The sequence below is a fragment of the Silene latifolia genome, chromosome X (assembly GCF_048544455.1).
Source record: "Silene latifolia isolate original U9 population chromosome X, ASM4854445v1, whole genome shotgun sequence".
Taxonomy (NCBI): Eukaryota; Viridiplantae; Streptophyta; class Magnoliopsida; order Caryophyllales; family Caryophyllaceae; genus Silene; species Silene latifolia.
Window position 1 is genome coordinate 20,957,217 of NC_133537.1, and position 26,908 is coordinate 20,984,124.

A 26,908-nucleotide genomic window follows, 5' to 3' on the forward strand; every position below is an offset into this window, starting at 1 on the left:
TTTCACTTTGTTCAGCCAAAGTTATAAATAAATAAATAAATAAACATTGTTATACTTTGTAAAAATTATTAGTTACAACTCTAAAATTTCTCCTTAAACTATATTGGCAAACATGTCTAAGCTTATTGACTTACTCGCATAACATTTTACACACTTTGAGTTATTTGGGTTGTGACCCATTGACCTCTTGACCAAAAATTAAGGAAAAAAAGTGTTACATGCAAAATTATTGCAGCAAAGATAATCTGGGTGTATTCACAAAACCTTTGGCAATAAATCTTCCAAAAATTGTCAGATGTAATGTTTTATGTCACTTTAATGAAGAAGTGCCTGCCAAAAAACTAAAAGTCAATCAAACTATAATAATAAATTAAAAAATGAAAAATTAATTTAATTCTTTAGAATGATTTATAATTAAAATATGAACACAAAATATATTATGGCTACATAAATTATTATAAAGCCAAATATAATAAAAACTAAATTGAATTAATTAATTCAATTAGGATTTTATGTGAACTAAAAATAATCTTGAATTGAGTGTGAAAGCTTAAATATGAAATAAAATCTCAATGTGTAGAGAAATTGAAACAGTGTGGTAATGCAAGAGAATATAATTGTAGACAAAAATATGGCAATGTATATAGATAGTATAAATAAGGAGAGGAAAGCTAAAACAAATCATCATTTAAGAAGAAGAATTAGATATTAAGTTAGTATGTAGAGTGAATTAATTATTAATTATTAATATATCTATAAAGATGAGAGAAATCTAAAAAGTTTATTAACATTTACATTGTACAACTTAAATTTTATTTTATTTTCTTTAATTACATGCATGTGACACATGAAAATTCAATATGACTTTGATAGGAGACATGGCTTAGTGAAATGCTTAGTTTTATCTTTTTATAATATTGTATAGATTTTCCATGTTACGTTAAAATTTGTCTTTTTAGGTACCTTTAAATTATATTGTAAATATTTATTTATAGATTAATGAATTAAATCAATGCATTAACAATAAATTGATAATCCGGGTCACATTAAAATTTGCCACGTCACATTATAGTTTGTCAAATATAATAAAATTTCACGGGATTTTTAAAATAAATTGTGCAAACGACAATGGGTAACTACCCGTCTTAAGAAACTTGACAAATGGACAATGGTACAAACCACGCATTTTATATGTGTGTGTGCGCGACCGAAGATTTCATATGGTAAGGTATCAAAGACATATGCACGTTATCATATGAAAATAATAGAAACTAACATAATTGAAAGATGTAGCATGCATACCAATAATTGAACATTATCTAAGAGCAAAATAAGTCGTTGAACATGATTAAATAAAAATTTATGAGTGAATCTTGTAATTTAGATTGAAGTCTATGATTGAATCACGTAAATTTTGAAAGTCTAAAATAAAGAACTAAGAATTATCTAGTAACATGCATTCTATAGACAAAATATCATAATAATAATTTTATTATATGGATATAAAAAAATTAGAAATGATTCAAACGGTCTCTACTCCTTAAAATATGAATTGAGCTTTCATTTCAAATAAATCTACAAAAGATATTCCCACAATCGAAATCCAAAAGGTTCATAAACTTTGTTAAATTCCTTATTGTTAGTATAAGAATTTCGTCGAAATCTTGATAAACTTGAATAAATGAACCTATGTAGAAAAAAAATTAGTAATAAAGATTATAAAAGAATTTATTTCAAAAAAACATACTTCTATAAACTAAAGAACATACGGAGTATAATTTAGAAACCATACTATTTAATATTTATTTGAAGGTGCATGACCGCTTCCTTTTCGTACATGCCTTGATAATGGTACATATCAAATGAAAAGGAAAAAAAAATATATGTTAGAGATGATTAAACATATGAATAGAAAAATGTCAATTTAAGTAGGTTGATCAAAAAAGTATAATAGCACAAGTACACAACATTATATACTTGATAACAAATTAATGGTTAAAGACCATCAATCCCCTTAAAAAAAGTAGTAACATAAATGATATAAAAAAGCAGTTAGAAAGACAAATAGTGGGAATTGGGGAAAAAATGAATTCGAAAAGCAAAGGAAATAATTGAAAAGATTAATTTTATGATGGTTTAAAAAGTAAATTGTGGAATTCTAAAAGGTTTTTCATTCAATTTTCTAAATTTATTTTACCATTAATTATGAGAGTAAATTTTGATTGTGGAATTGAAAATATAAGTTGCTTATTTAATTTTTTTTTTTTTTTTTTTATGTATTAGCAATGCCATATGGAGTAAAATGACATTCAAGTTGCCTTTTTAATTATATTGTAAATTGTAAAAATTAATTATTCCATGATGGTTCAAAAAAAGTAAATTGTGGAATTTTAAAAGGTTTTTCATTCAACTTTTTAAATTTATTTTACCATTAATTATGAGAGTAAGTTTTAATTGTGGAATTTAAAAAATAAGCTACTTATTGAAGTTTTTATGTTTGTTAGCAATGTCATATGGAGTAAAAATTACACTCAAGTTGTCTTTTTGATTATATTGTATAGATAGATAGATAGATAGATAGATAGATAGATAGATAGATAGATAGATAGATAGATAGATAGATAGATAGATAGATAGATAGATAGATAAATTAAGAAACTTATAGGTGAGTTTTTAGCGTCACTTTTTTTAATTAATCATATCATATATTTAATAAACATATAATAATAATAATAATAATAATAATAATAATAATAATAATAATAATAATAATAATAATAATAATAATAATAATAATAATAATAATAATAATAATAATAATAGATACTTAAGGAGACTTGACTCCAAGCCTCAGGTCAGTTTGCATCCCAAGTGTGCCAAAGTCAAGCTCACTCACTTAGTCTTTGCTTATGACTTGATGCTCTTCACTAGAGGAGATGTGCCTTCTGTCACTGGTGTTATAGATATTCTTAATGATTTTGCTTCTTGGTCTGGATTACATGCTAATATTACTAAGACAAAAGTTTATTTTGGTGGAGTTTCTCCCCCTGTCAAAGCTCAGATTTTGCAGGCCACTGGCTTTACTGAGGGGCACTTCCCCTTCAGATACCTAGGGATCCCTCTCAACTCTGCCAAGAACTCAGTGGAAGTCTATGGTAGTCTTATAACCAAGATTCAAAACTCTCTTCTTCATTGGTCCAACACTTTTCTCTTCTATGCTGGCAGGATTCAAATTCTTAATTCTGTTATCTTTGGACTGACCAATTTCTGGTGTGCTACTGCTCTGCTTCCTAAGACTATTCTGAAAAGAATAAACAAAATTTGCAAAGATTATTTCTGGAATGTTGAGCCTGGTAAAAGGAAACTTGTCTTACAATCCTGGAAATGCATTTGCAAGCCTAGAGATGAAAAGTTATGTAATTAACAATTTGCTCTGCTTACTGAGGGGCACTTCCCCTTCAGAGATGAAAAACTAACCCTAAATTATACAAAACAATTCTAAAAAACATCTTAAATGGATTAATAAGTATGTAATTAACAATTTAATTTATGTTTTTCATTCAACATATTGTTTATAATTGAAGAAATTCGATTAATCGGAGAGGTTGCACAATTAGCATATGAGAGAATTAGGTTTGGAGTTAGTTTTAGTCAAGGGTATGAAATGAAAAGTTCCGCGCAAAATGTACTGAGTTGAGTAAAATGTGTACTGCGAAAATAAATTCCGTTAATATATCTCCTAATTATAAAAAATTATACTTATTTTTTTAAACAAAAGGGGTGTGAGTGCATTCCTTACACCCCCGCACAATCGCCACTACAAGCTTCTTATTTTCCCAATGTGAAACAACTTAATCTCGTAACCTCATAAAGTGTTACGCCAACCGACTATTTACACCCTCATAATTCTAGAAACTGAAGCTCTCAATTCGTACAATCTGAAATACAATCTGCATGCAATAAGAAACCAAAAGACATGGTAAATACTAAATACGAAGTAGCAATTTGGATGTTCAGCATCCTCTTTATTTCCTCTCAACAGTTTAAATATTATCCCGAATTAATCTAACAATTATAATATTAAGTAATGGACGGTGATGTGTAGAAAAAATAATATATTAAAATAAAACTATTAGAAGTACAACTAGTCTCACTTGTGACGGACACTATCCGTCACAAGTGAGCGACGGGTCACCTCCTTTCACACAAATGTAAGTGGGAGAGCAAGTGGGGCGCTCGCCCCACTTGCCCTCCCACTTGCATTCGCCCCACTTGCCCTCCCACTTGCATTTGTGTGAGAGGCAAGTGACCCATCACTCATTTGTAACGAATAGTGTCCGTCACAAATGAGAATTTGTGGAAAAAGTAATAGATCATTTATTTCTTTTGAGTTAATGAAAATGATCATATCCCGATAACTAAGTACACTCCTATAGTAGTGGGGTTTAGGTAGAGATAAGAGAATAGAGGACAAAAGAGGGAGGACTCAGGACTCTAAAAGTCCATGAAGGTAAAAACAAAGTCAAGTTTTGTTTTAGGAATGAAATTAAAAGGGAAGTGATGTGAAATTGTCAGCACACGTGACCATAATTCATCTATAGGAGCCCTTCTTGTGGCTATCCTCGTTCTTTTGGACCACGCCATGAGCCCACAACCCCGCTTCTTATGCGCTCCTTTGTCTTCAATTTTTTTTTTAAAAATTTATCTAGTGGATTTGACTCGGAGGTAGGATTATATTATATATAAAGACGGTAAAACTCTCATTCTTGAGTTTATATATTGATATGATTATATTTATGCGGAATAATGCTCGACACCTTTTATCATTATAAAGTAATATAATAATAGTTAATTTAGGTGTTATTGTGTTAAGGTTTTAAGGAGTGTTCTGAACCTCTTTCTATAGAGTTGTTTGATTGGTGTGTGTAAACGTAGTGTTTTTCTTGTTGACGAGGAATGACTTTAGTTCGAGATAGTTTTTAATACTCTCTCTGTTCCGGTCATTTGTTGTCCTTTTTCATTTTTGGTGTCTCAGTCATTTGTTGTCCTTTCTATTTTAAGAATGAATTTGATGAGTAATTTGATCATTCACGTCAATTTATTCCACTTGTCATTTAGTAATTGGTCATCTCCCCCTTTCTTTGGTTTTTGTGTCAAAACCAAAGGACAACAAATGACCGAGACGAAGGGCTTTTTAAATTTTTTATTTATTTTATCATCGGATATTTTGTGAAATAAATGGAGTATAACCATTTGGAAAGGTCTTATCATTCATATATATCTCCTTTATATTTCCTCTGCCATGAGCCCATGATAATAATGTATATAATCATAAAAAGACGGTCTTATATATGAGATGGCTTAATGAATAATTATTGTCATGTTATGCAGGTAATTGTATTTCTCGGGGAAGCATGATATAGAATCGAATCCTATTCCTCAGGGTGAAAAATGAAAGGCCAAATAATTGGTCCAGACCTTTAAACCTTTTGATGACAAAGATAAAGGTGTATATGACTCACTTTTTGCTTCTTTTTTCTTATTCACTTTTTATGCTTTGTTGTAAAACCCTTCACTATTTTTTGGAATCGGGACATCAAACGTGGTATTGGTACCTACTCTAATTTTCTTTACACATGTCATTTTGATTTACGCGATAACTGTGTCCTAAACTTTGCAAAAATATAAACTTTGATTAATAATTTATAAATGAAAACATATGTCATTTTTATACGGTGTCTTATACTAGTGCGAGTAGCATTTATTTATATATGGGCATATTGTATAGGGTTGGTGTTATTTAAAGCCAAAGAATGGATAGAAATCAAATGAAATGAATCTGAAAAATCTCTCACAATTTTGATTTTCTAATAATAATGTTCGGATCTGTAGTTACACACAACACACGATATGAAGTAGCTAATTTCATAATAAAACTTGCTAGCTTGGTCATTGACTCATTGTCCTTTGATTTAGTGTAATTTATAAGAATCGGAAAATTAACCTGAAAAAGTAGAGAAACTTTACTACTCTTAGTCCTAAATAGTACTCATTAGGTTTTTTTAAGAGATATATATGTTTTAAGAATAAAACGAGTCAAATAACACAACACTTGCATGGATGGGACATTGGGACAAATCTTTTGTTAATATCAATGTTGTATACTGTTTTTGTCTTATGTGTGCATGATACTTAATCCGTCCGTCTTAAGGTTAAGAAGAATATATATCCGTTTTAAATGAGAATTTGTGTTCCTAAAATTGACACTGATAAAGTTCATCGACGCAGACATAATAAGACATTAAGAACTCTAATACTTTATCATAGTTAGTTAGTGTAGAACAGTAAGAACAGCAGTGTGTAGCGAGCTACGTGCATGGGACGCCGAAGATTCTTGTTATTTTGGGGTTTTGGACGAGGAACTAGCTTGTAATCATATTTATGCCTTGAACTTTGTGGAACCAATGCAGTCTTAATTAAGGTGTCTGCACTTTATTTTGACTTTATCTAATTTGGTAGTCGATGAAATCGGAGTGCATTGACCAATGACCATTGACCATCTCATCCCAAAAAAAAAAAAAAAAATTGTTATTCATCCATTGGTGTAACAAGAAAATGTGCCCAATTCATAATTGATTTTAATGAAATGAAATTGATAATTGAGAAGTAAATTAGTGAGTTAATAAGTAGATTGATATTATATTGATTCGTGAGTGTTTTACATGTGATCAATAAAAAATTCGATTAGGCTTAAAACATAAATTGAGGTCGTCTTATGATGTGCACATTTCGTTTTAGCGTACAGGGGAGCTATAACCTATAAAGACCATTTGATGGTAATGATATGTAAATTCTAATCATAAGCACCACAATTTATTGACTTTACTGACTAATGAGCTTACAGCCTTACATGTACATGATATATAGCGGATATATTCAAATTAAGTAAGTTTTTACTTAGATATTCATATCCGCATCATATACGAAGTATAACATACTCCATATGGGGAATTGAGCTCGAAGTAAACTCAATCAGAGGGTCAGCGCATGCCCATTTCTGATGCCAAAACGATGTCCCGGCTCGGTTACCCACTAATGAACCCATACCTGATTTGACCGCAGCAACCCCTTCAACAATTCCTTTCCAAGCGTTGGAACTAACTTGTTTGGGTTTGAACATTTCCAAATCGCACCGGCCTTTGCAATACTTATGACGAAGCACCCGAGCCCATAGGGAATTTGGTTCAGTAAGCATTCGCCATCCAAGTTTCGCCATAAATGCTACATTAACCTGTCTCATGGAACGAAGCCTCAGTCCTCCGTTTGTTTTTTCATTGGTAACCCACGAGACAAGGCTCAAGCCCCAAATAAAATAATGTCATCTGCAAAGAACAGATGAGATAGAATTGGACCCCCTTTGCAAGACGGAAATCCCTTCCAATGACCTTCACTGATCTTCTGCTGGCTTAATTTTTCCATGCAGATAGTGAATAAAGTAAGGTGACAGTGGGTCACATTGGCGAAAGGATTCAGTTTTTTCACCATTCCACAACACACTCAAAGATGACAGATTGATACATGCCATTATCGAATTAGCCATCCGCTCCGGGAGTTTCATATCCCTCCAAGTATGCCGAATAAATGGCCAATCTAACTTGTCATATGCTATTTCGAGATCAAGTTTGAGCGCCATAAAACCTTTCTTAGCTTTTTTGCTTCTTATCGAATGAAGAGCTTCATAAACAAGGATCACATTATCAGCAATTTGTCGCTTTGGTACAAAGTGGCTGATATGTGGAACGTGCAATCGGGATGGAAATAGAAGGTGTTCGCCGAGTATTTCTCGCCTGAAATTATGCAAACAATAGTGTATTATGATGTCATCCAGGGGAAACTAATACGGACCAGCTGTACTGGACGAAGACTACATCTGGTTTCTTTTAAATAAAATCAGCGGTGAATTTGATCCGTGGCAGCCCAGAGATTGAGGAAGGCGTGATATGGAAGCTCTTATGGAAGACTTGAGCTCCACAAAAAATGAGACTGTTCTTATGGCTCGTTATGCACGACAGAATAATGACGAATGTTAATCGTACTCGACACAATTTCACTGATGATCCATGTTGCAGCGTCTGTGGAGATCGTGAAAAGACTACACTTCATCTTTTGCGGGATTGCGTGGAAGCGAGATAGGTATGGAATTTATTTCCGTTTGTTATATATCGACAATTCCTTGAGATTATGGAAGTAAAGGAATGGGTAGTCTTTAATTAAATGTCGAGGACGGGGACGAACTTCGATTTTGGGCGAGCATGTTTGCGGTGATTGTGTGGTGGATGAATGCATTAAACCAAGGGATCAATTACGCAATGAGATATTCGTCACATGGGTGGCACCACCGGTTAATTGGACGGTTATAAATGTTGATAGGGCATCGAAGGGTAATCCGGGGTTAGCAGAGGCGGGCGGTATTTTTCAGAACTCGGTTGGACAGATCATTGAAGCTTTCGCAGAAAAGCTAGGAGTTGCAACGGTCACAAGAGCAGAATTAGGCTTTGTTCTTTTGGACAGAAATTATCTGAACTGAACTGAACTTAACTTAATGGAACTGAACTGAACTGAACTGAACTGAAATAATAATAAAAAGATTATACTACTACTAATAATAATACCAATAATAATAATAAAATATTATAATAACAAATAATAATAATAATAAATATAATAATACTAATAATAATATATTAATATAATAATAATAATAATCTAATAAGATATATAAAAATAAAATTGTAATATAATAATAAATACAGTAATAATAATAATATATTAATAATATAAATGATAAAATTATTAATAATAATATAATATATTAATAATAATAACTAATAAATAAATAATATAATAATAAAAATAATAGGTTTAATATAGTAACTTATTAATATAATAATATTAAATATAATAATAATATTAATAAATATGTGATTAATAATATTAATAATAATGAATATATTAATAAACTAATAAACATAATATAATAACTTATTAATATAATAATATAAAATACTATAATAACAATAACAATAAGAATAATAATAATAATAATAATAATAATAAATATGTTATGAGTAATATTAATAATAATGAATAAAAATAATAATTAAAATATAATAATAATAATAATAATAATAATAAATACATTAATATAATAATAATAATAATAATAATAATAATAATAATAATAATAATAATAATAATGATATCAATAAGAATATAAAATAAGAATAATAATATTAATGTTGAAATGAATCGAATCGGGATGAATTGAATGGAGCCGAATCGAATCGAACTAAACTTAATGGAGTGAATCGAATCGAATCGAATCGAATCGAATCAACTTATTAGAACTGAAATTAAGTCCAAAAGAACAAGGCGTTAATGACGCTGAAACGGGGTTTAATGATAGCCATTAAGCGTAAAATTTCGCGACTCATAATTTAAACGAACTCAGCGCTAGCAGCTAATGTTATGGAGATGGTTGTGTCTTATGCATCGACTCACTCGCATTTGGTTCAGATTTGCAGGGCCTTCATAGCAGATACGGTTTGGCAAGTGCGGATTAACCATATTTATCGAGGGGCGAACAAATGTGCCGATTTTATGGCTAATCTTAGTTCAGCAACCGCATAGGTTATGTCGAGTGGATTATACCAATTTACTGTCGCAGGCTCGCAGCTGTTTCGCCTTATTCAGTAGGATATGAGAGGAGTGGCTTGGCCTCGTTTTGTTCCTTTATTTTCGTTCTAGCTTAGTTTGTTTTTCCAGTTCTAGTTAGTTTGGATGTAGTCCGCTTCTACTTACCAAAAAAAAAATTTAACATACTCTATTTGATAATTGTCAAAATAAAATTTGATTTTTATTATTAAATATTCCTACAATGTCTTAACTTTTGAACACTTTTCTTTCAAACTCGTCTTATATTAGAGTACAAGATTTACATAAATACGTATTTTTAAAAACAACAATTTTCTCTATGCTTGATCGCGAGTCACTTTCCTTTACCTGAAAGTAGGAATGTCAATGGATCGGGTTCGGATCGGGTGACGCCTCATCCATCATCCATCCGTCACATTAAAATCTCATCCAACCCGTCCGTCATCCATGAAAATTATCATCCGTCATCCACCCATCCGTCATCCATGGATGAAACGGGTGGATCGGGTGATAAACGGGTTATAGTATATATGTATGCTTAGGACTAAAAAATGTTTTTTTATTCTTTACAAAAAATATGTGATATGATTATTTTAATGTGACTTTTTAGTGTGTATTTTCACAAAATATATATTTTCAAAGTAGAAAAATTAGAGAAATTGAATATTTTATATCTTAAAAATGTAAAACATATATTTTTTTCAAAATAAAAATTAGTAAAATCGGGTGGTGGATGGATGACGGGTGAAATTTCTTCATCCAACCCATCCGTCATTCATCATCCGTTTTATCCATCATCCATCCGTCATCCATTTAGATCGGGTTTTCGTTCGTTTTTTAGGATCGGATGGATCGGATTTTGATTGGGTGCGGGTGAAATTGACATCCCTACCTGAAAGTCAAGAATGGAGTCTTAGTGGTCTATAACCAAACATTAAGCATCAAATATTTTTTCGCGAAATAATATCCCTCTAAGATATGTTCTTTCCAACTTAATTTGAGATCACTTCAATTTAATTAAGTTCAGTTTAACTCTATTAAGTTCAACTTAGTTCATTTCAGACTTCAGCTTTACTAGAACCTGACTCTAAAATTCAGTTTTGTTAAGTTCACTTCCATTCAGCTTTTTTCAGTTCGGTTTAGTTACTTCAGCTCTTTTTAGCGTAGTTCGGTTTTAGTTCAGTTTCAGCCTTTCAAAGAATAAGGCGTAATTTTATACTCCCTCTGTCCCGGTTATTTGTTGCTCTTTTCCATTTTTGGGTGTCTCAGTCATTTGTTGTCCTTTCTATTTTAAGAATGAATTTGATGAGTAATTTGATCATTCACACTCAATTTATTCCACTTGTCATTTAGTAATTGGTCTAATCCCCTTTCTTTAATCTTTGTGCCAAAACCAAAGGACAACAAATAACCGAGACGGAGGGAGTACATGTTAAATGGATTAGCCCACTGAATAAACTAAGGCTTCCCCTGCTGGAAAATTAGGCTGGCCTTCTCAAGAGTCAAGCCCCAATCATGTCATTATCAGCCCACTCTGAACGGGATTGATTGATTAACATGTAACTAAAATCACAAATTGTTCTATATGCCCATTCCATGGAATGGATAAGACTAGCCCATTAAAAAGAAATCCAACTAAATTAGTTAGTCAATTTATAAAAAAATATTTATAAATGGTTAGTATGCATCATAGAATATCGAGTTCTCAAAATAAAATAGAAATAGAAATACACAAATTGTTCTATAAGACCTATATTTAGGTAAAACTAACCCAATAACATAAGGCCTAATAAAATCTCCCAGCTACTAAGAGAATAAAAATTCTCTTAGTTTTCCGTCCAAAAGGCATCTAGCTAAATAAGGTAACAAGTAAAAAAAAAAATCATTACATTATTATCTTTTCAATTAATATATTTTTATAATTAAACTCTAATCTTTTTAATTAAAATTCATATTTATGACTTTTTCATTAAAATCCATAATTTATTATGCAATCATTTCCACTTCCATAGATATTATTCTTCATCAGTTTCACTCAAAAAATACGCAAACCTGCTTCTTAAGCAATCTTTAACATAATTATTGACATCATTTACACCCTAAATTTACGTAAATCTGTTTCTTATATCCTCATCAGTTACAATCTAAATATGGTGTATATTTTAAAGGACGTAACCATTTTTATGTATTTTTTTTAATTAAAAATAAAAAAATATTAGTCTAATTATTCGTAAATCATCTTTTTAAGTGCGTGCTATACTGTATTTACCTGTTTTTATTATAAGGTTTATACGCGTTTTAATTAGATTTTACATTTTTACATCACTTAATTGTAATTTAATGTCATAAATTAGTTTCATGCAATGATATAGTATTATAGAGTTAATTTTTATAGTAAAGTAAAAATGGTTTAAGACAAAAATAACTTAACTTAAAGTGTCTTTTGATGGTAATAAACTTTCCTTTTCTACCCCTTACTAAGATTATATTAGTACATTATAACATTAAATGTACAGTTAATTTATGCAATTAATTTAATGTGAATGCCTCTTTGTAAAACAAAACTAAAAAATACCGTGTTGTAGCACGGGGATCTACACTAGTTACTTAATAAAAATATAAAATAATATTTTTATTTTAATAATCTAATATTTTAAATTAATAGCTTACATATTTAAATATGTTAGTTTTCATTATAAAGTATAATTTTATCAAAATAAAATCGAAAAAGTAATATATTTTAGATTGTAATATATAGATAAATGAGCATTATTAATATTTACACTTTAAGTTTACTGTTTAAGTCTACCATATTGATGTGTTATATTAATTATGAAGATAGAAAAGGGAAAACTTAAAGATAATTTTACATATGAAAAATCAAATTATCATTACATTTACTAATTTTAATAAATATTGTGTATTTGGTGTTGTATTTTAGGGAGAATTTCCTATTTTATAAAATTACACTAATTAGTATTTTGGCGATGTATTTTTTAAATAAGAGATCGAAGATATTTGTGATGGAGAAATTTCTTTAATATAATAACTAGTTTAGATCACGCGCAATGAATGCGCGGACGCGCGATATTTATAGAGTTACGGAGAAATTAATGATGTTAATTTAAAAATATTTACTAATAACATATTTTTTAGCTGCAAAGTTTTCCAAATATTTACTAATACCATATTTTTTAGCCACAACTTCTTATCATAAAAAGTCAATAACTTTTTATCAATAAGTTCTTTAAAAAAAAAAAATCCTTATCCTAAAAAGATCAGAGAAAAGTTTATGCAGAATCTGAAATATTAAATGTTATAAATATTTAAATACAAAATATTATATCCATTTATAACTTATCATGTCCACACTTATGGTATATGCTAAAATATCAAGCACTATTCTAGGAAATATGTTTTAGGCGGGAAAAGTTGGAATTTCGCATATTTATTTAGTAAATAGAGGATTAAAATATATTTATGGTTAAAATGTGATAATAATAATAATAATAATAATAATAATAATAATAATATGAGTAAAATATATAGTAATCTTACAAACTGACATATATCATGGAATATAGCATACGTAAAATCTATGGTAGTCTAAAGTATTTAAGAGTAATATATTTCTCTACAAATATTGAGAAATATGAATTATAAAGTAGGCCAACATTTGTATAGAATAAACAAAAATTTAAGTCGAATATATATATATATATATATATATATATATATATATATATATATATATATATATATATATATATATATATATATATATAAAAGAGAGTTTTTTCGAGCGATCTGAGAGCGTCCACATCATCAAAAATAAATTTAGGAAAGTATAATTTTTGATGTAAAATAAAGTAGAAAATCTTTTAATTATTATAATATGTATATTTCCTAAATTATATTCAAGTGATATTTCCAATTTTATATCAAAGTTTTACATTTCATTTGTCAAATTAAATATCGTTAAAAAAATTATGAAAATAATATAATTAGCTTTGTGGTAAAAATGTTATCATTAGAGTATAAATTTCATATTATTTGCACATATTAAAGATGATGTACTTCTTAGTATGTAAAATTGTGTACTTTTTAGTATGTTTTCTCCCACATTGGAAAATAAGTAGGTGTGGTGAACATACTACATATAAATAGTAGAATAGTCCCACATTGAAAGATTAGTATAAGGTGGGTGATTCTATAATTATAAATAGGAGGCATACTTGGAACTTATGCATCAACCCAAAATCTTTTGAGTCTCTTAAGTATTGTCTTGGAGAGTTCTTAAAATTTTATATCATTATATTTTCTACCTATAGATTTTATATGTCTCACATAGAAAAATAATGTAGGTGTGGTAAATATACTACGTTTAAATAATATAATTAGAATTGTGTTAAAAAAAATAATGTAGGTGTGATAAATATACTACGTTTAAATAATATAATTAAAATTGTGTTAAAAAAATTCTATCATTAGGGTATAGGTTCATATCATTTGCACATATTTTAATTATGATAAAAAAAAACGTATGAATATTAATAGATGTATTTGCTTATTATTAAATCGGGTTGGATGTCGAATTAGGTTCAAAAAATATGGTGTACTTTTAAATATGTTATTCATCTCACATTGAAAAATAATGTAGGTGTGATAAATATATATTACGTATAAATAGTTGAATTGTCCCACACCATAAGATTATCATAGGTGCGGTGATCTCATGATTATAAATAGGATTTATCCTTGGAACTTAGGTATCACCCCAAATATATTAAATCTCTTAAAGTATACTTATTATATAAGAAACTTTAAACATAATCTTGAATTAAATGTTTAATTTTTAAAGTTGCAACATTTTTTTAGGTGGGAGAAAGATCGATAAAATGGTTAATATTATAGCGGAAAATTTTCATGTTACCCTCGAATTTTGTTAGATTACACATAATACCCCTAATTTTAAGTTTGTACATATAATACCCTTGTGTTTACTTTTTTTCATAACGCTGTTACTCCTATGAGTAACTAGATGAGTAATTGAACATGTCATGCTATTTGTGTTTTGTTATTTAGGTATTAAATATTAGTTTATTAAATAAAATATGGATTTAAGAATTAGATGATGAAGTGTATGTGTAATAGACGATAACAAAAGAAAAAGGCGTCAAAAGTCATAGGAGTAGTGACATTATGACAGAAGTTGTCAAATGGTATTCTATGAAAGAAAAAGGTGAACACATGGGGTACCATTTGTAGAAACTTAAAATTAGGGGTACCATGTTTAATCTATCAAAGTTCAAGGTTACCATGAGAAATTTCCAATATTATAATGATATAGTTAACTAAATTTTCATTTAAAAGAGAGAGATATTCGTACTAATAAAACAATAAAGGAGGTATTATTTTTTAACTGTTATTTTATTATCACGCCATCAAACTTAACGTCCATTTAACAGCCTTTATATGAGGGTACTATGGGCAAAAAAATGGAACCTCAAGGATACTATAGGCAGATTCTTAAAAGTAGGGGCAAAGTGGAAAATCTGACAAAATTAAGGGGTAGCACAAAAAACTTCTGTATCTCAATTATGATAAAAAAAAAGGAAGAAAAACAACGACAAATATTAATGGAGAATACTTGATCATATTATTAAATTTAAATACAACTATTAGATATAATGAGTAACAATTAACCGTATTCGGTATTCGGGATCTAGTGAATGTCGAACTAAATGCAAAGAAGATGGTGTAATTCTGAGTATGTTATTTGTCCCACATTGAAAAACAATGCAAGTTTGATGATATACATACTACGTATAAATGGTAGAATTGTCCCACATCAGAAAAATAATCCAAGTTTAGTGAATATATTACTTATAAATAGTAGAATTTGTCCCACATCGAAAGATTAGTATAAGGTGGGGGTGATTATATGATTATAAATAAGAGTTAACCCACGTATATATTAATCTTTTTTTTTTTTTTGAAAGAGATATTTTAATAATATGTAAACAAATCATTAGACATAGAATGTAAACATTAAACCCTTATGTTTTTTTTGCATTATAAATAAGTTAATTACCCATTTGCAACGCACGGACATTCAAACTAGTCAATACTATATATTAAATCCAGAAACCAAGGAACTTCAATGTAATTAAAGAAAGTTATACAAATTAATTATACTATATAATAGCATGTGTGATGGACCCGATTAAGGGATCTCAATGCAAATATTATATAGTTTAGGTTAAAATTAAATTATATAGAAGTTTGGTAATTTTCCTAAACATGGTCAATTTTTCTAAATATTTGTAGAAGACTAGAAGATGGTCAATTTCCTTAAAATAAAATAATTAATTAGTATAAACATGCACATTTATGGTATTAATTATTATTATCATCCTAAAAATATATATTAAATTTAAAAATCTATGTAATTTTATTGAATTTTATAGTTTATTAGATGTATAGAGATGTTAATTATTTAACATACAAAAATATAATAAGTATAGGTTATAAATAATTCAAGTTAGATTCCATAATATATAATATTGCATAATTCTTTCGATTTGATTTAATGCATATATGTAATATATTTATATAAATATATAATCCTCTTAAAATTGTATGCCTAAGTAGTAAAAGTAATTTCGTCAGTAAAGAAAAGAATTGTAGCAACATTGGATATAGTTATATGATAGTAATCACTCATTTGAATAGTAAAAGTAACAATATTATCAACGAGATTAGTAAGAGTGGTAGAAACAACATGTAGATACCTCATTTCTGCACCTCCCGCAAACCACCCGGTGATGATTGGGCCGCATGTTTGGTACGCGGAACAATTTGTGACAGTTCATAAGTTTATCGTCAAGTGATTGCTCAAACACTGATGTCTACCTCTTAGTTGTCATCTACGCGCCTATATGGTCGTTTTGACAGTAATTAGAGTACATTTGGAGTCCGGGCCTAAAATCGTCTTCATTTTCTGATAACCGCTAAATCCCGAGTCAGAATGTTCTGGAATGTTCCGGATATTTCTATTCCATATTTTATAAATCTTTCACAATCTTTTATTCTTTGGTAAACAATTTCCCGTAATATTCATACAAAATATTAAGGAAAATAAGATTATCCCGTCATTCCATAAACCAAACACGGAAATCTTTCTTCCGCAGGAGGAAACCACTTGAGAACAGACGCAGCAGGTGCTGCGCCTCTTCCAAGAGACGCAATGACTGTTGCGCCTCTTCCTAGGTCCTTTTCTGCGTATTTTTCGTATCTTTTTCACATCTTTTCGAGATTCACTTCCAAAGTCTCTCCGAAAACCCTATTCCTTCACGTGATTAGTATAAATAGGAGCCTTCGCTCCTCATATTTCTCACGCGAGTGTCCGCCCTTCTCTTCTCCCTTTGCATTCTAGACCACGTTCTTACTTTTTGGCGTCTACGTGCTTGAACATTCGACCACGTAAGATCGGATCCTTCTGAGTACCAGCCTCGTTTGCATGACCGACCAATTTGACCAACTCCACAATTAATCAACTTAATTAATCTTAATCGTTTTCCTCATACGAGGGCACTTTCGTTACATTCGAGTCGAGCATCACTAATCGTAAACTTAGTTCATCTCGTTTCGTCAAACATGTAAGTCTGTGGGTGTAAATCTCTCTTTTATTTATTGTTATTTACCTTTTGTATCATTAATGTAAGGTTTATGTCGAAAATACTCGTTAAAACCGATTTCTAAAACCGTGCTTTAAAACCCTTTTACGGATTACCAGAAGATAACCGTCGAGAAAGGACGCAAAGAATCGCTGCGCCTCTTGAAGGAGCGCAAGAATCGCCGCGCCTCTTCTTGAGGCCGCGCAGATTCTCGCTTCTTTCTTCTTCCTTCGTCCTCTGTAAATTCGCTTTCTTTTGTTTGTTTTCGTTTATCCTTCAATTCTTTGACATACAATCACAATAATTTCACATGTATATTGCTTAGACATCATTAATACGTTTATTTAATCATTAAATTCGACTTAAATCCCTTATAATCCAATATTTGCGGGTTTTCGTCATTAAAATCAATCCGGGTTGTAGAGATTCGATTCTTTCATATTGAGTTTCCGGAATTCGACCTTTGGTATATTTCCATCTGTTATTTATCATATTCGTTATTAATTTGTCATTAATTCATCATGTTTAACCTATTTAGTTCACCTATGTCACTAATCAATCTTTCATCCATGTAAATAATTCGTTCGTATCCGTCTCATCCGGGTTTTATTGCTTTTATGACTCATTCACATGTATTAATCCATTAAATCACTTCCATCCGAGTCGAATATCGTAATCAATCCTTAAAATTATCAATTAACATTAACGATTTGCAGTTCCGGCTTCACAGCCAGAACTCACCCTTGGAACAGACGCAAAGAATCTGCGCTCTTCCAAAGGGCGCGATCTGCTGCGCTGTTCAGGTTGATTTTTGTCTCTGAACTCCCGTTCTGCCTTGACCTGTTTAATTAGTTTACGTATAATTAACTATTAACCGTATTATCACCTACTGATTTATTCGTTGATTTATTCCTTTATTCTTTTTCTCAAATTGTCCGTTTTAGGAGTATTTTCGACATAAATCCCTAAACCCGATGTAATTATTGTATTCTTTATTGTATTTATCATTGTATTTTGTACCACTTGTATGTTTTCACATGTAATTGAACCTTAATCCCAACTTCGACCCATTTGCATGATTAAATTAATTGTTCACCGACTTAGTTAATCTCACATGCTAGGATTAAAATGTTGGATGTTGCATTGCATGCATATAATCGACGATATATCGAGTATGAATAACTTCCCTAATCATTAGTAGAGGCCGCTATCGAGGCGGGCGGGATTAGGTGTTCGATCAAAAGAGCTTTCTAATATGTACCCTCACCCCTTACTCCAGATCTCTGTGAACATCCGTGTTCATTGGCATCCACGAGAGTCATTTTAGACATAGAATGCTAAGGGTAATGAGTTCTTGGTGTTCATGTCACTACTTTGTGTCTTGACATGACACGAGATATTCGAACGGTTCCAATTTCCCATAAAAATTGGTGGCGACTCCACAAATGCAAACGCTTGTTCTCCCAAGCATCCCCGTGGCCCCCTGTCCACAGTTTGGCGACTCTGCTAGGGATAATACACTTACGTGTAGCCAAAAGGGTGAAACTTGAACAAGGTTAGGGAATAGTTTGTACAAGACAATTGTCGGTATTCATAACTCGGTCTTCCTAGATCGTTTCATTCGGCCTTCCTAGGCCCAACCCAACCCATTCGACCAATCGTCCCGTCTAAACGGTCCTAATTCTTATTTGGGCCTAAGGGTGGATAGCGATTGACGTCATCTATACCATGGTACTTACTCTTGTTTGTATCAAGGACTTTCACTACTTGAGGAAATTGACTAGGAATCGGCCTTACTCTTGTTTGGTACGAGCCTCTCCACAGACTTCGGGTTTGATTGTTCGGTATGGCAACCCACCCTTTAAACCAAAACCCTTTTAAATGCACTCAGCATCCCGTTATAATGATTGTATAAATGTTTGTACCTTACGTGATCACCATTTCTAAACAAAACCATGACGATTTTGTAAAATCAAAACCTCTTTTAAATTTCGAAAAAAGGCCCATCATTAGCGCAAAACCAAGTCGAAACTCTGTCCATTTGTCGAGTCAAATTTCGGGCCCAAGCCCATTTCAAAACCTCACTTTGAGTCCACTCCTACAACTACACTACACTTGACTTGGACACACATTTTCAAACTTGGTCTTTTCTTCAAAAGCTCACTGACACAAGTGGCACACACCCACTTCACGAGTCAAAATTTTCTTTCCTAGTAAGTGTGCTAGAATGGTCGATCGTGTTTTGATTCGTCGTCGATCTCTTATCCAGTTTCCAAGATGCCTGAAACAAGCGACGCGAACTTCAATCAACTCCAAGATAGTAATGATCGAATCCTAGCCGCGCTGGCTCAAATCCAAGTTACTCAAGACCAAGTGCATGATCGCCTTGACACCATCGAGGGCCAGATCTATACCGTAGAAACCAGGATTCCTCCTCGAGAAAGTGAAGTCGTTGATGACTTCGTGAACGACTTTAGAGACGACAGCCCTCCCATGGGTGTGACTGCAGCTGAAAAACGACTCCAATACTTAGAAGAGCAATTGATGTACCTTAAAGGGGATGACATTTATAGGGAGAATAATCGCAAGTATGAGGCCGTAAATTCCAAGTTGCCAACCAACTTCAACATGACGGATATCCCTAAATTCAAGGGGCATGAGAACCCTTTGAACCATATCCGTGCCTTCAAGGATTACATGTCTATCAAAGGCATCAAACCCGAGATGTTCTTAAGGATCTTTCCTTCATCTCTTGACACCATCCCAAAGCAATGGTTCTACTCTCTGGAACACAAGAAGATCGCTACTTGGGAAGATGCCGCGATCGAGTTTGCTAAGCAATATGCGGATAATGTTGAGATCCAAGTTAACATGCGCACTCTAGAGGTTCTTACCCAAAATGACAAAGAAGGTTTCACCGACTTCCTAAGTAGGTGGAGGAAGACTAGTACCCAACTAGTTGAACGCCCGGATGAGGCTACCCTTGTGGAGAAATTTGTGGACAACTTAAAGCCCATCTATGCCAATAATTTGAGGTACCAAAACATTAAAACTTTCAAGGACTTAACCGTACTAAGAACAAGGATCGAAGATGACATCCGTAAAGGGCTCTTGTCCAAAACAGTAGGTCGAGGATATCAAGGCTCAACAAGTCGTTCTTACGGCTCCACTAGCAAGACCGATGAAGTTAACCTCCTCGAGCCATCCAAGAAAAGTGCCCCACCAAGGAAATTTACAAATCTTGGGGACACATACTCCAATGCAATAAAAAGACTAATGAAACAAGGCAAACTCCAACCCATAGGACCTACTCCCGAACCTGAAAAGAAGTCCAAGTTCTGGGACGAGAACTCATACTGTGAATATCATAAGGGTAAAGGGTACGACACAGAAAAATGCTACAAATTGAAAAATGTGCTTCAAGACATGATAGAGGAAGGATGACTACCAATACCGCCGGGAGGTAAGCCCAACAACACTCAGAATCCTCTTGTAATTCTAGTGATCACAAGTGAAGAATCTATCTTATATTGTTCACACCTCATTTCTCCAGTTGAAAATGAAATCCACGCAATCGAGAATGAAGGATTCTACTCTACCATTTCCCCTACCATCACCGACTTCATTACATAGGCAAGAAGCGTGGATAGGCAAGTTTGGGAATTAGAAAATGTGGTGACAACATTACATGACCCCAATGCGACACCCAAAGAACATACGCCATTAATCTTTTCTCAAAATGCCACTATGCAAGAAATAGTCGCCGTGGTTGATAAACTAGTCGACCAAATCACACGACTAGAAGACGAGATCATGAGAATGAGGGAACTAGCTACAATCAATGGAGTATGGGCCGATGATGATGAGGACGAGTATCTCATTGAACCTTGCTTAGACGAACAAGCTGTTAGTCTATTGTTTGGAGATGATCGATTTGTTAAAGCCACGCAGGATGAGATCATTACTATGATACTTCAAGACGACCACTTCAACCCTACCGCGTTAATCACAGAAACAAACGCGAACTAGCAGAAAGGATGGAGAAAGTCAATAAAGTGGACCAACAATCAAGGAAGACTCTTCAAGCTCACCACTGGAGAAGGAGAGATGTTCAAAGGAGAACCAGAAGACGATGAATTCGAGTCGGAGTCGGAGTCAGAGTCAGAGTCTAGAGAAGTCACTAAGGATTCTCCTCCTGTCGTCATCCCCATTCCCTTTGTTTCTCCTAGCTTAGTCTCAAATAGCAACAGTAGTTCGGGAAATGTCCCAACAACTATCCCTTTACCGCCACTGACCACAGATCAGATGGCTTATTTGTTTCAACTTTTCTCAAACTTTAATATGAATAAATCAGGCTTTGCTTACTCTTTGTGTTATCTTGAGTGCAATTCTGTTTACGATGATACTGAGGATGACCCAAACCCAGACTCAATTGAGATACCTCCCTACATATCCAAAGAAATACTACAAGAGGGGGAAGGGGGACCCGTAATAGAGAACACCAAACCCATCAATGTAGGAACCGAACTAGAACCCCAAGAACTTAGGATAGGGACTACCTTGAGCCCCACCGAAAGGGCCAGTTTCATAGACCTCCTAAACGAGTTCAAAGACGTTTTCGCTTGGTCCTACAAAGACATGCTAGGGATCGACAGGGATATCGCCAAACATAGAATCCCAATTAAGCCAGGTTTCAAACCCGTAAAACAGAAGCTTCGTCGAATGAGGACATAATGGGCTCTCAAGATCAAGGAAGAAGTCGATAAGCAATTCAAAGCTGAATTCATCAAAGTTTCCGAGTACTCTGACTGGGTAGCCAACATAGTACCTATACCCAAAAAGGATGGGAGAATCCGTGTTTGCGTTGATTTTAGAGACTTAAACAAAGCAAGTCCTAAATATGACTTTCCTCTACCACATATAAACATATTGGTGGACAATACCGCAGACCACGCGTTACTATCCTTCATGGATGGGTACGCGGGCTATAACCAAATCAAGATGGCCATAGAAGACATGTATAAGACCGCCTTTGTCACTCAATGGGGAACCTATTGCTATACGGTCATGCCGTTTGGGTTAATCAACGCCGGAGCTACATATCAACGCACCGCGACCACACTCCTACATGACATGATGCATAAAGAAGTTGAGGTATATGTAGACGACATGATTGTCAAGTCCAAGGATAGAGAAGGGCATATTGCGAACCTTCGCAAATTCTTCTTAAGGCTACGAAAGTACAACATGAGGCTCAATCCTCAGAAGTGCACATTCGGAGTAACATCTGGCAAACTCCTGGGATACGTCGTAAGCCAACGAGGTATAGAAATAGACCCTTCCAAAATCAAAGCTCTGATCGAAATGCCACAACCTCAAACAGAAAAAGAAGTCAGAGGATTCTTGGGTAAAGTACAATACATAAGTCGATTCATATCGAAACTCACCATGATTTGTGAACCTATCTTCAAGAAGCTAAAGAAAACAGATCACACCATGTGGGATGATGACTGTCAGAAGGCATTTGACCGAATCAATGAGATATTAGCTAAACCACCCGTGCTCATGCCACCTCAACGAGATCAACCTCTTGGTCTGTATCTCACAGTGACTGAAACGGCCATGGGCGCCATGCTAGCTCAAACCATAAGAAAGGAAGAAAGGGCTATTTACTACCTTAGTAAGAAGTTCTTGGAGTACGAGTGCAAATATTCACAACTTGAAAAGACATGCCTCGCTCTTGTGTGGGCAACGAAGAAGCTACGACATTACATGCTTAGCTACTCCGTCAAAATATACTCCAAAATGGATCCAGTCAAGTACCTATTCGAGAAACCCATCCTCAACGGACGATTAGCAAGATGGACTTTGATGCTCTCAGAGTTCGATCTCAAGTACGTGCCCCTGAAAGTTATAAAAGGGCGCGCCGTTGCCGAATTCTTTGCAGAAAATCCCATCAATGATGCACAAACAATAGATACTTGGTCATTTCCAGACGAGGATATACTCCAAACTGATGTAGACTCCTGGGACCTTTACTTCGATGGAGCATCAAACTTAAGAGGATTTGGAATAGGAGTGTTGCTCATTTCTCCTAAAGGCGAGCATACACCGATCTCTGTCAAACTCGACTTCGAGGTGACAAGTAATGCTGCAGAATACGAAGCTTGTCTCATTGGACTACAGGCGGCAGTAAGTTTAGGCATTAAAAATCTCCAAGTACATGGGGATTCGTCCCTGATCATCAATCAAGTTACAGCATCTTGGAAAATCCGAAGCGAAAGCTTAGCACCTTATCAAGCCAGAATAGACCAAGTTGCCCAATTATTTGATCACGTGACCTACCTACACCTACCTCGGGAAGAAAATCAATTTGCGGATGCTCTTGCAAAACTCGCGTCTTTGATTAATATGCCAGATGACATGGTGGAAATGCCTTTGTGTATCGAACGACGATCAGAGCCAGCTTATGTCCACCAAATCACCGACGAAGAGGAAGTCACAGAGGAGCCTTGGTTTCAAGAAATCCTAAATTTCAAGCTCAACGGTACCTATCCACCAGATATGGACAAAAGGGGACAACGTGCTATACGTCTACTAGCTTCCCAATACGTTCTCATGCAAGGAGAACTATACAAAAGAACACCTCTTGGTGTAATCCTGTGTTGCCTTGATCATTCACAGACGCGTAAAGTAATGGAAGAAGTCCATGATGGAGAATGCGGTCCTCACATGAGTGGGCCCATGATGGCAAAGAAAATCACACGTTTGGGGTACTATTGGACCACAATGGAATCCGATTGCATCAAATACGTAAGGCATTGTCACAACTGCCAAATCTTCGGGAATGTACAGCATGTCCCTCTTTCATTGCTCTATACAATGACATCTCCTTGGTCATTTTCTGCCTGGGGAATTGACATAATCGGGAAGATAACCCCAGCCGGAACTGGAGGTCACTGTTTCATCCTAGTGGCAATCGACTATTTCACTAAATGGGTAGAAGCGGCTTCCAACACTAGTCTCACGGCTAAAAACGTGGCAAAGTTCATACAGAACAACATCATCTGTCGATACGGTTGCCTACATGAGATCATTTGTGATAATGGATCACATTTCCAAGCTGAGACTGAGCAATTGCTAGCCAAGTACAAAATTAGGCATCACCACTCTTCGCCGTATAGACCACAGACTAATGGCGCAGTAGAGGCGGCAAACAAGAACGTTGTCACAATTCTCAAGAAAATGATTGACAACTATCAAGATTGGCCAAGCAAAATACCCTTTGCTTTATGGGGATATCGCACATCAGTTAGGACACCCACTGGGGCCACCCCTTTCTATTTGACCTATGGCATGGAAGCGGTACAACCAGTCGAGTTAGAAATACCATCCTTGCGTATCTTACTCGAAAGTCAAATCCCGGAAGCCAATTGGAAGAGGGATAGATATGAAGAACTCATCCTCCTAGATGAACGTAGGCTACGCGCATTGCATAATGTCCAAACATATCGAGCACGTATCAAACGAGCCTTCAACAAAAGGGTCAAGCCAAGGAACATCAAGGAAGGAGACCTAGTACTCAAGTCGGTTAGAGCTCTTTTACCTGTCGATCCACGGGGAAAATTCAAACCTAATTGGGCCGGGCCATTTCTAGTTAAGTCCATACTTCCAGGGGGTGCGGTTAGAATTACAGACCTAGATGGGAATGAATTTGCCAACCCGAAAAACCTTGACCAACTAAAACGGTACTATGCCTAGAATAGGAACAAAAACGCGCCTCGTGCAACCTCATGTGTCGCTCTTGTGGCACTAAATAAACGGCCCCTGGCCAAGCTGAAATAAGCCAATGTCACTCTGCTCTTGCATTTTGACAATTCGTCATCCTCATATCATCAAATAAACTAAATTTGCACCTTAAGAGTAAGTAAAAAGCTCATGCTTATCTTCTAAGTTCATTACAAGCTCTTGCTTAGAACAATTATTCTTTTACATTTACTCGAACTACGCGCAAGGGTTTGATTTCATTTTTAAATGAATACGTAGGCAATCCTTCACAGGATACAATCCACTAATTTCAAAATGTAAATAGAAGGACATTTGCAATCGCATTTGGAATTCGACAAGAATAATAAATGGAGAGTCACAACGGTTTCATAACCAATTAACCTCTTTTATTCATTTATAATAATAATACGTTACATAATAATGATAATGCCAAGTAAAAATAAAAATAGGCTAGGATTCTAAAAACCCCACCTTCTTATAATAATAATAATAATAATAAATAATAATAAAGACATGGATTATTCCCCCATCTTCCCTTTGCCCTTGTCATTTTTGTTATACTTCTTGTCACGACCTCGAGCCGGACGCTCTTGCGCCACTTCGGACCTAATCACCAACGGTCTTTCTCGAGGCCTAGCCTTACCATTCTTGTCAACCACTTTGTCCACGACAGGAGAGGTCTTCGGTTTCTTCGAAGGATGAACAACTCGAAACCCGGCTTCTTCCTCTCCCTCAGTCAGATGCTTCTCTTTCTCCTTTTCCACTTCGCGCACCTTGTAGTCAACGGGTTCGCGCTTCCTCAATCTCTCACGCTCCTCTGGAGTAGTAGCTCTCCTCCACCGCAGATAGGAATCCGACACCCATAAGGCACTAACAGAAGAGTTCAAAAACCACACATTTCTTTGAGCCCATTTAATGGCCCACTCCCTTCGACTCTCAGTAGTAAGCGCCACGGCAGTCTGCGGGACAGTGTCAAGATTCGGGATCACCTGCTTCATTCCAACTTGTCTCATCAACCTCTCCGAGAAGATGCATACCATGAATTCCAAGCCAGGAATGCGCACAGATCGGGTAGGATCCAAGGAAGATACTCCAGTGACAAATTTGAGATGCCACCATGGTACAACCCATCTAATCAAAGAGCCATCATCACTCTTCAGTTTGTTTTCCCAGTAATTGCAGACCCGAGTGAAGTCCACTATGTAAAGCCTAGTCCTCATAGCAATCGAACGAGCATGATAAGAAGGAATATGAACTGGGGGCTCGATCAATCGAAGGCGCTCCATAAGCCAGACCTACCAAAAGCGGGTATTAGACATCTTAAAAAAAAAAACGAAAAAAAAAGAAGGAAGAAGAAAGAAAGAAAAAGAAAAAGTGTTCTTTTACCTGCAAAATAATGGGACTTCCCAAATACGGTAGGTCGCGATTGACTTTCCTATTATCCAAGCCCAATAGGGTCTCTCCTAAACATAAACAAGTTGGGCTCCTGCGCAGCTCCATTTGCTCAACTAGGCCCAGGAAACGGGGATCACCTCTCAAGTCTTCATCAACATGCCCTTGAAGGACATATACATGCAACAAGCAAAATCCAAATGCCCTTCGCCTGGCAACATAAGAAACGGTGGGGTCGGCCTTGTTAATGAATCGATCAATAAAGTCCAACATCCGCACTCCTTTCGAGGTCACTAGACGGTCCACCTCAATTCTAGACAATCCAAGCAAATCTC

General features: G+C 34.1%; 1 protein-coding gene across 1 annotated transcript in view; it reads right to left on the reverse strand.

Annotated features, from left to right (window-relative positions):
• Nucleotides 1-7,447: 7,447 nt before the first annotated feature.
• Nucleotides 7,448-26,908, reverse strand: part of LOC141617012 (uncharacterized) — a 39,168-nt gene continuing 19,707 nt past the window's right edge. The window contains exon 2 of the mRNA XM_074434180.1: nt 7,448-7,847. Coding sequence (XP_074290281.1) covers nt 7,448-7,847 — 400 coding nt within the window. The remainder of the gene's footprint in view (nt 7,848-26,908) is intronic.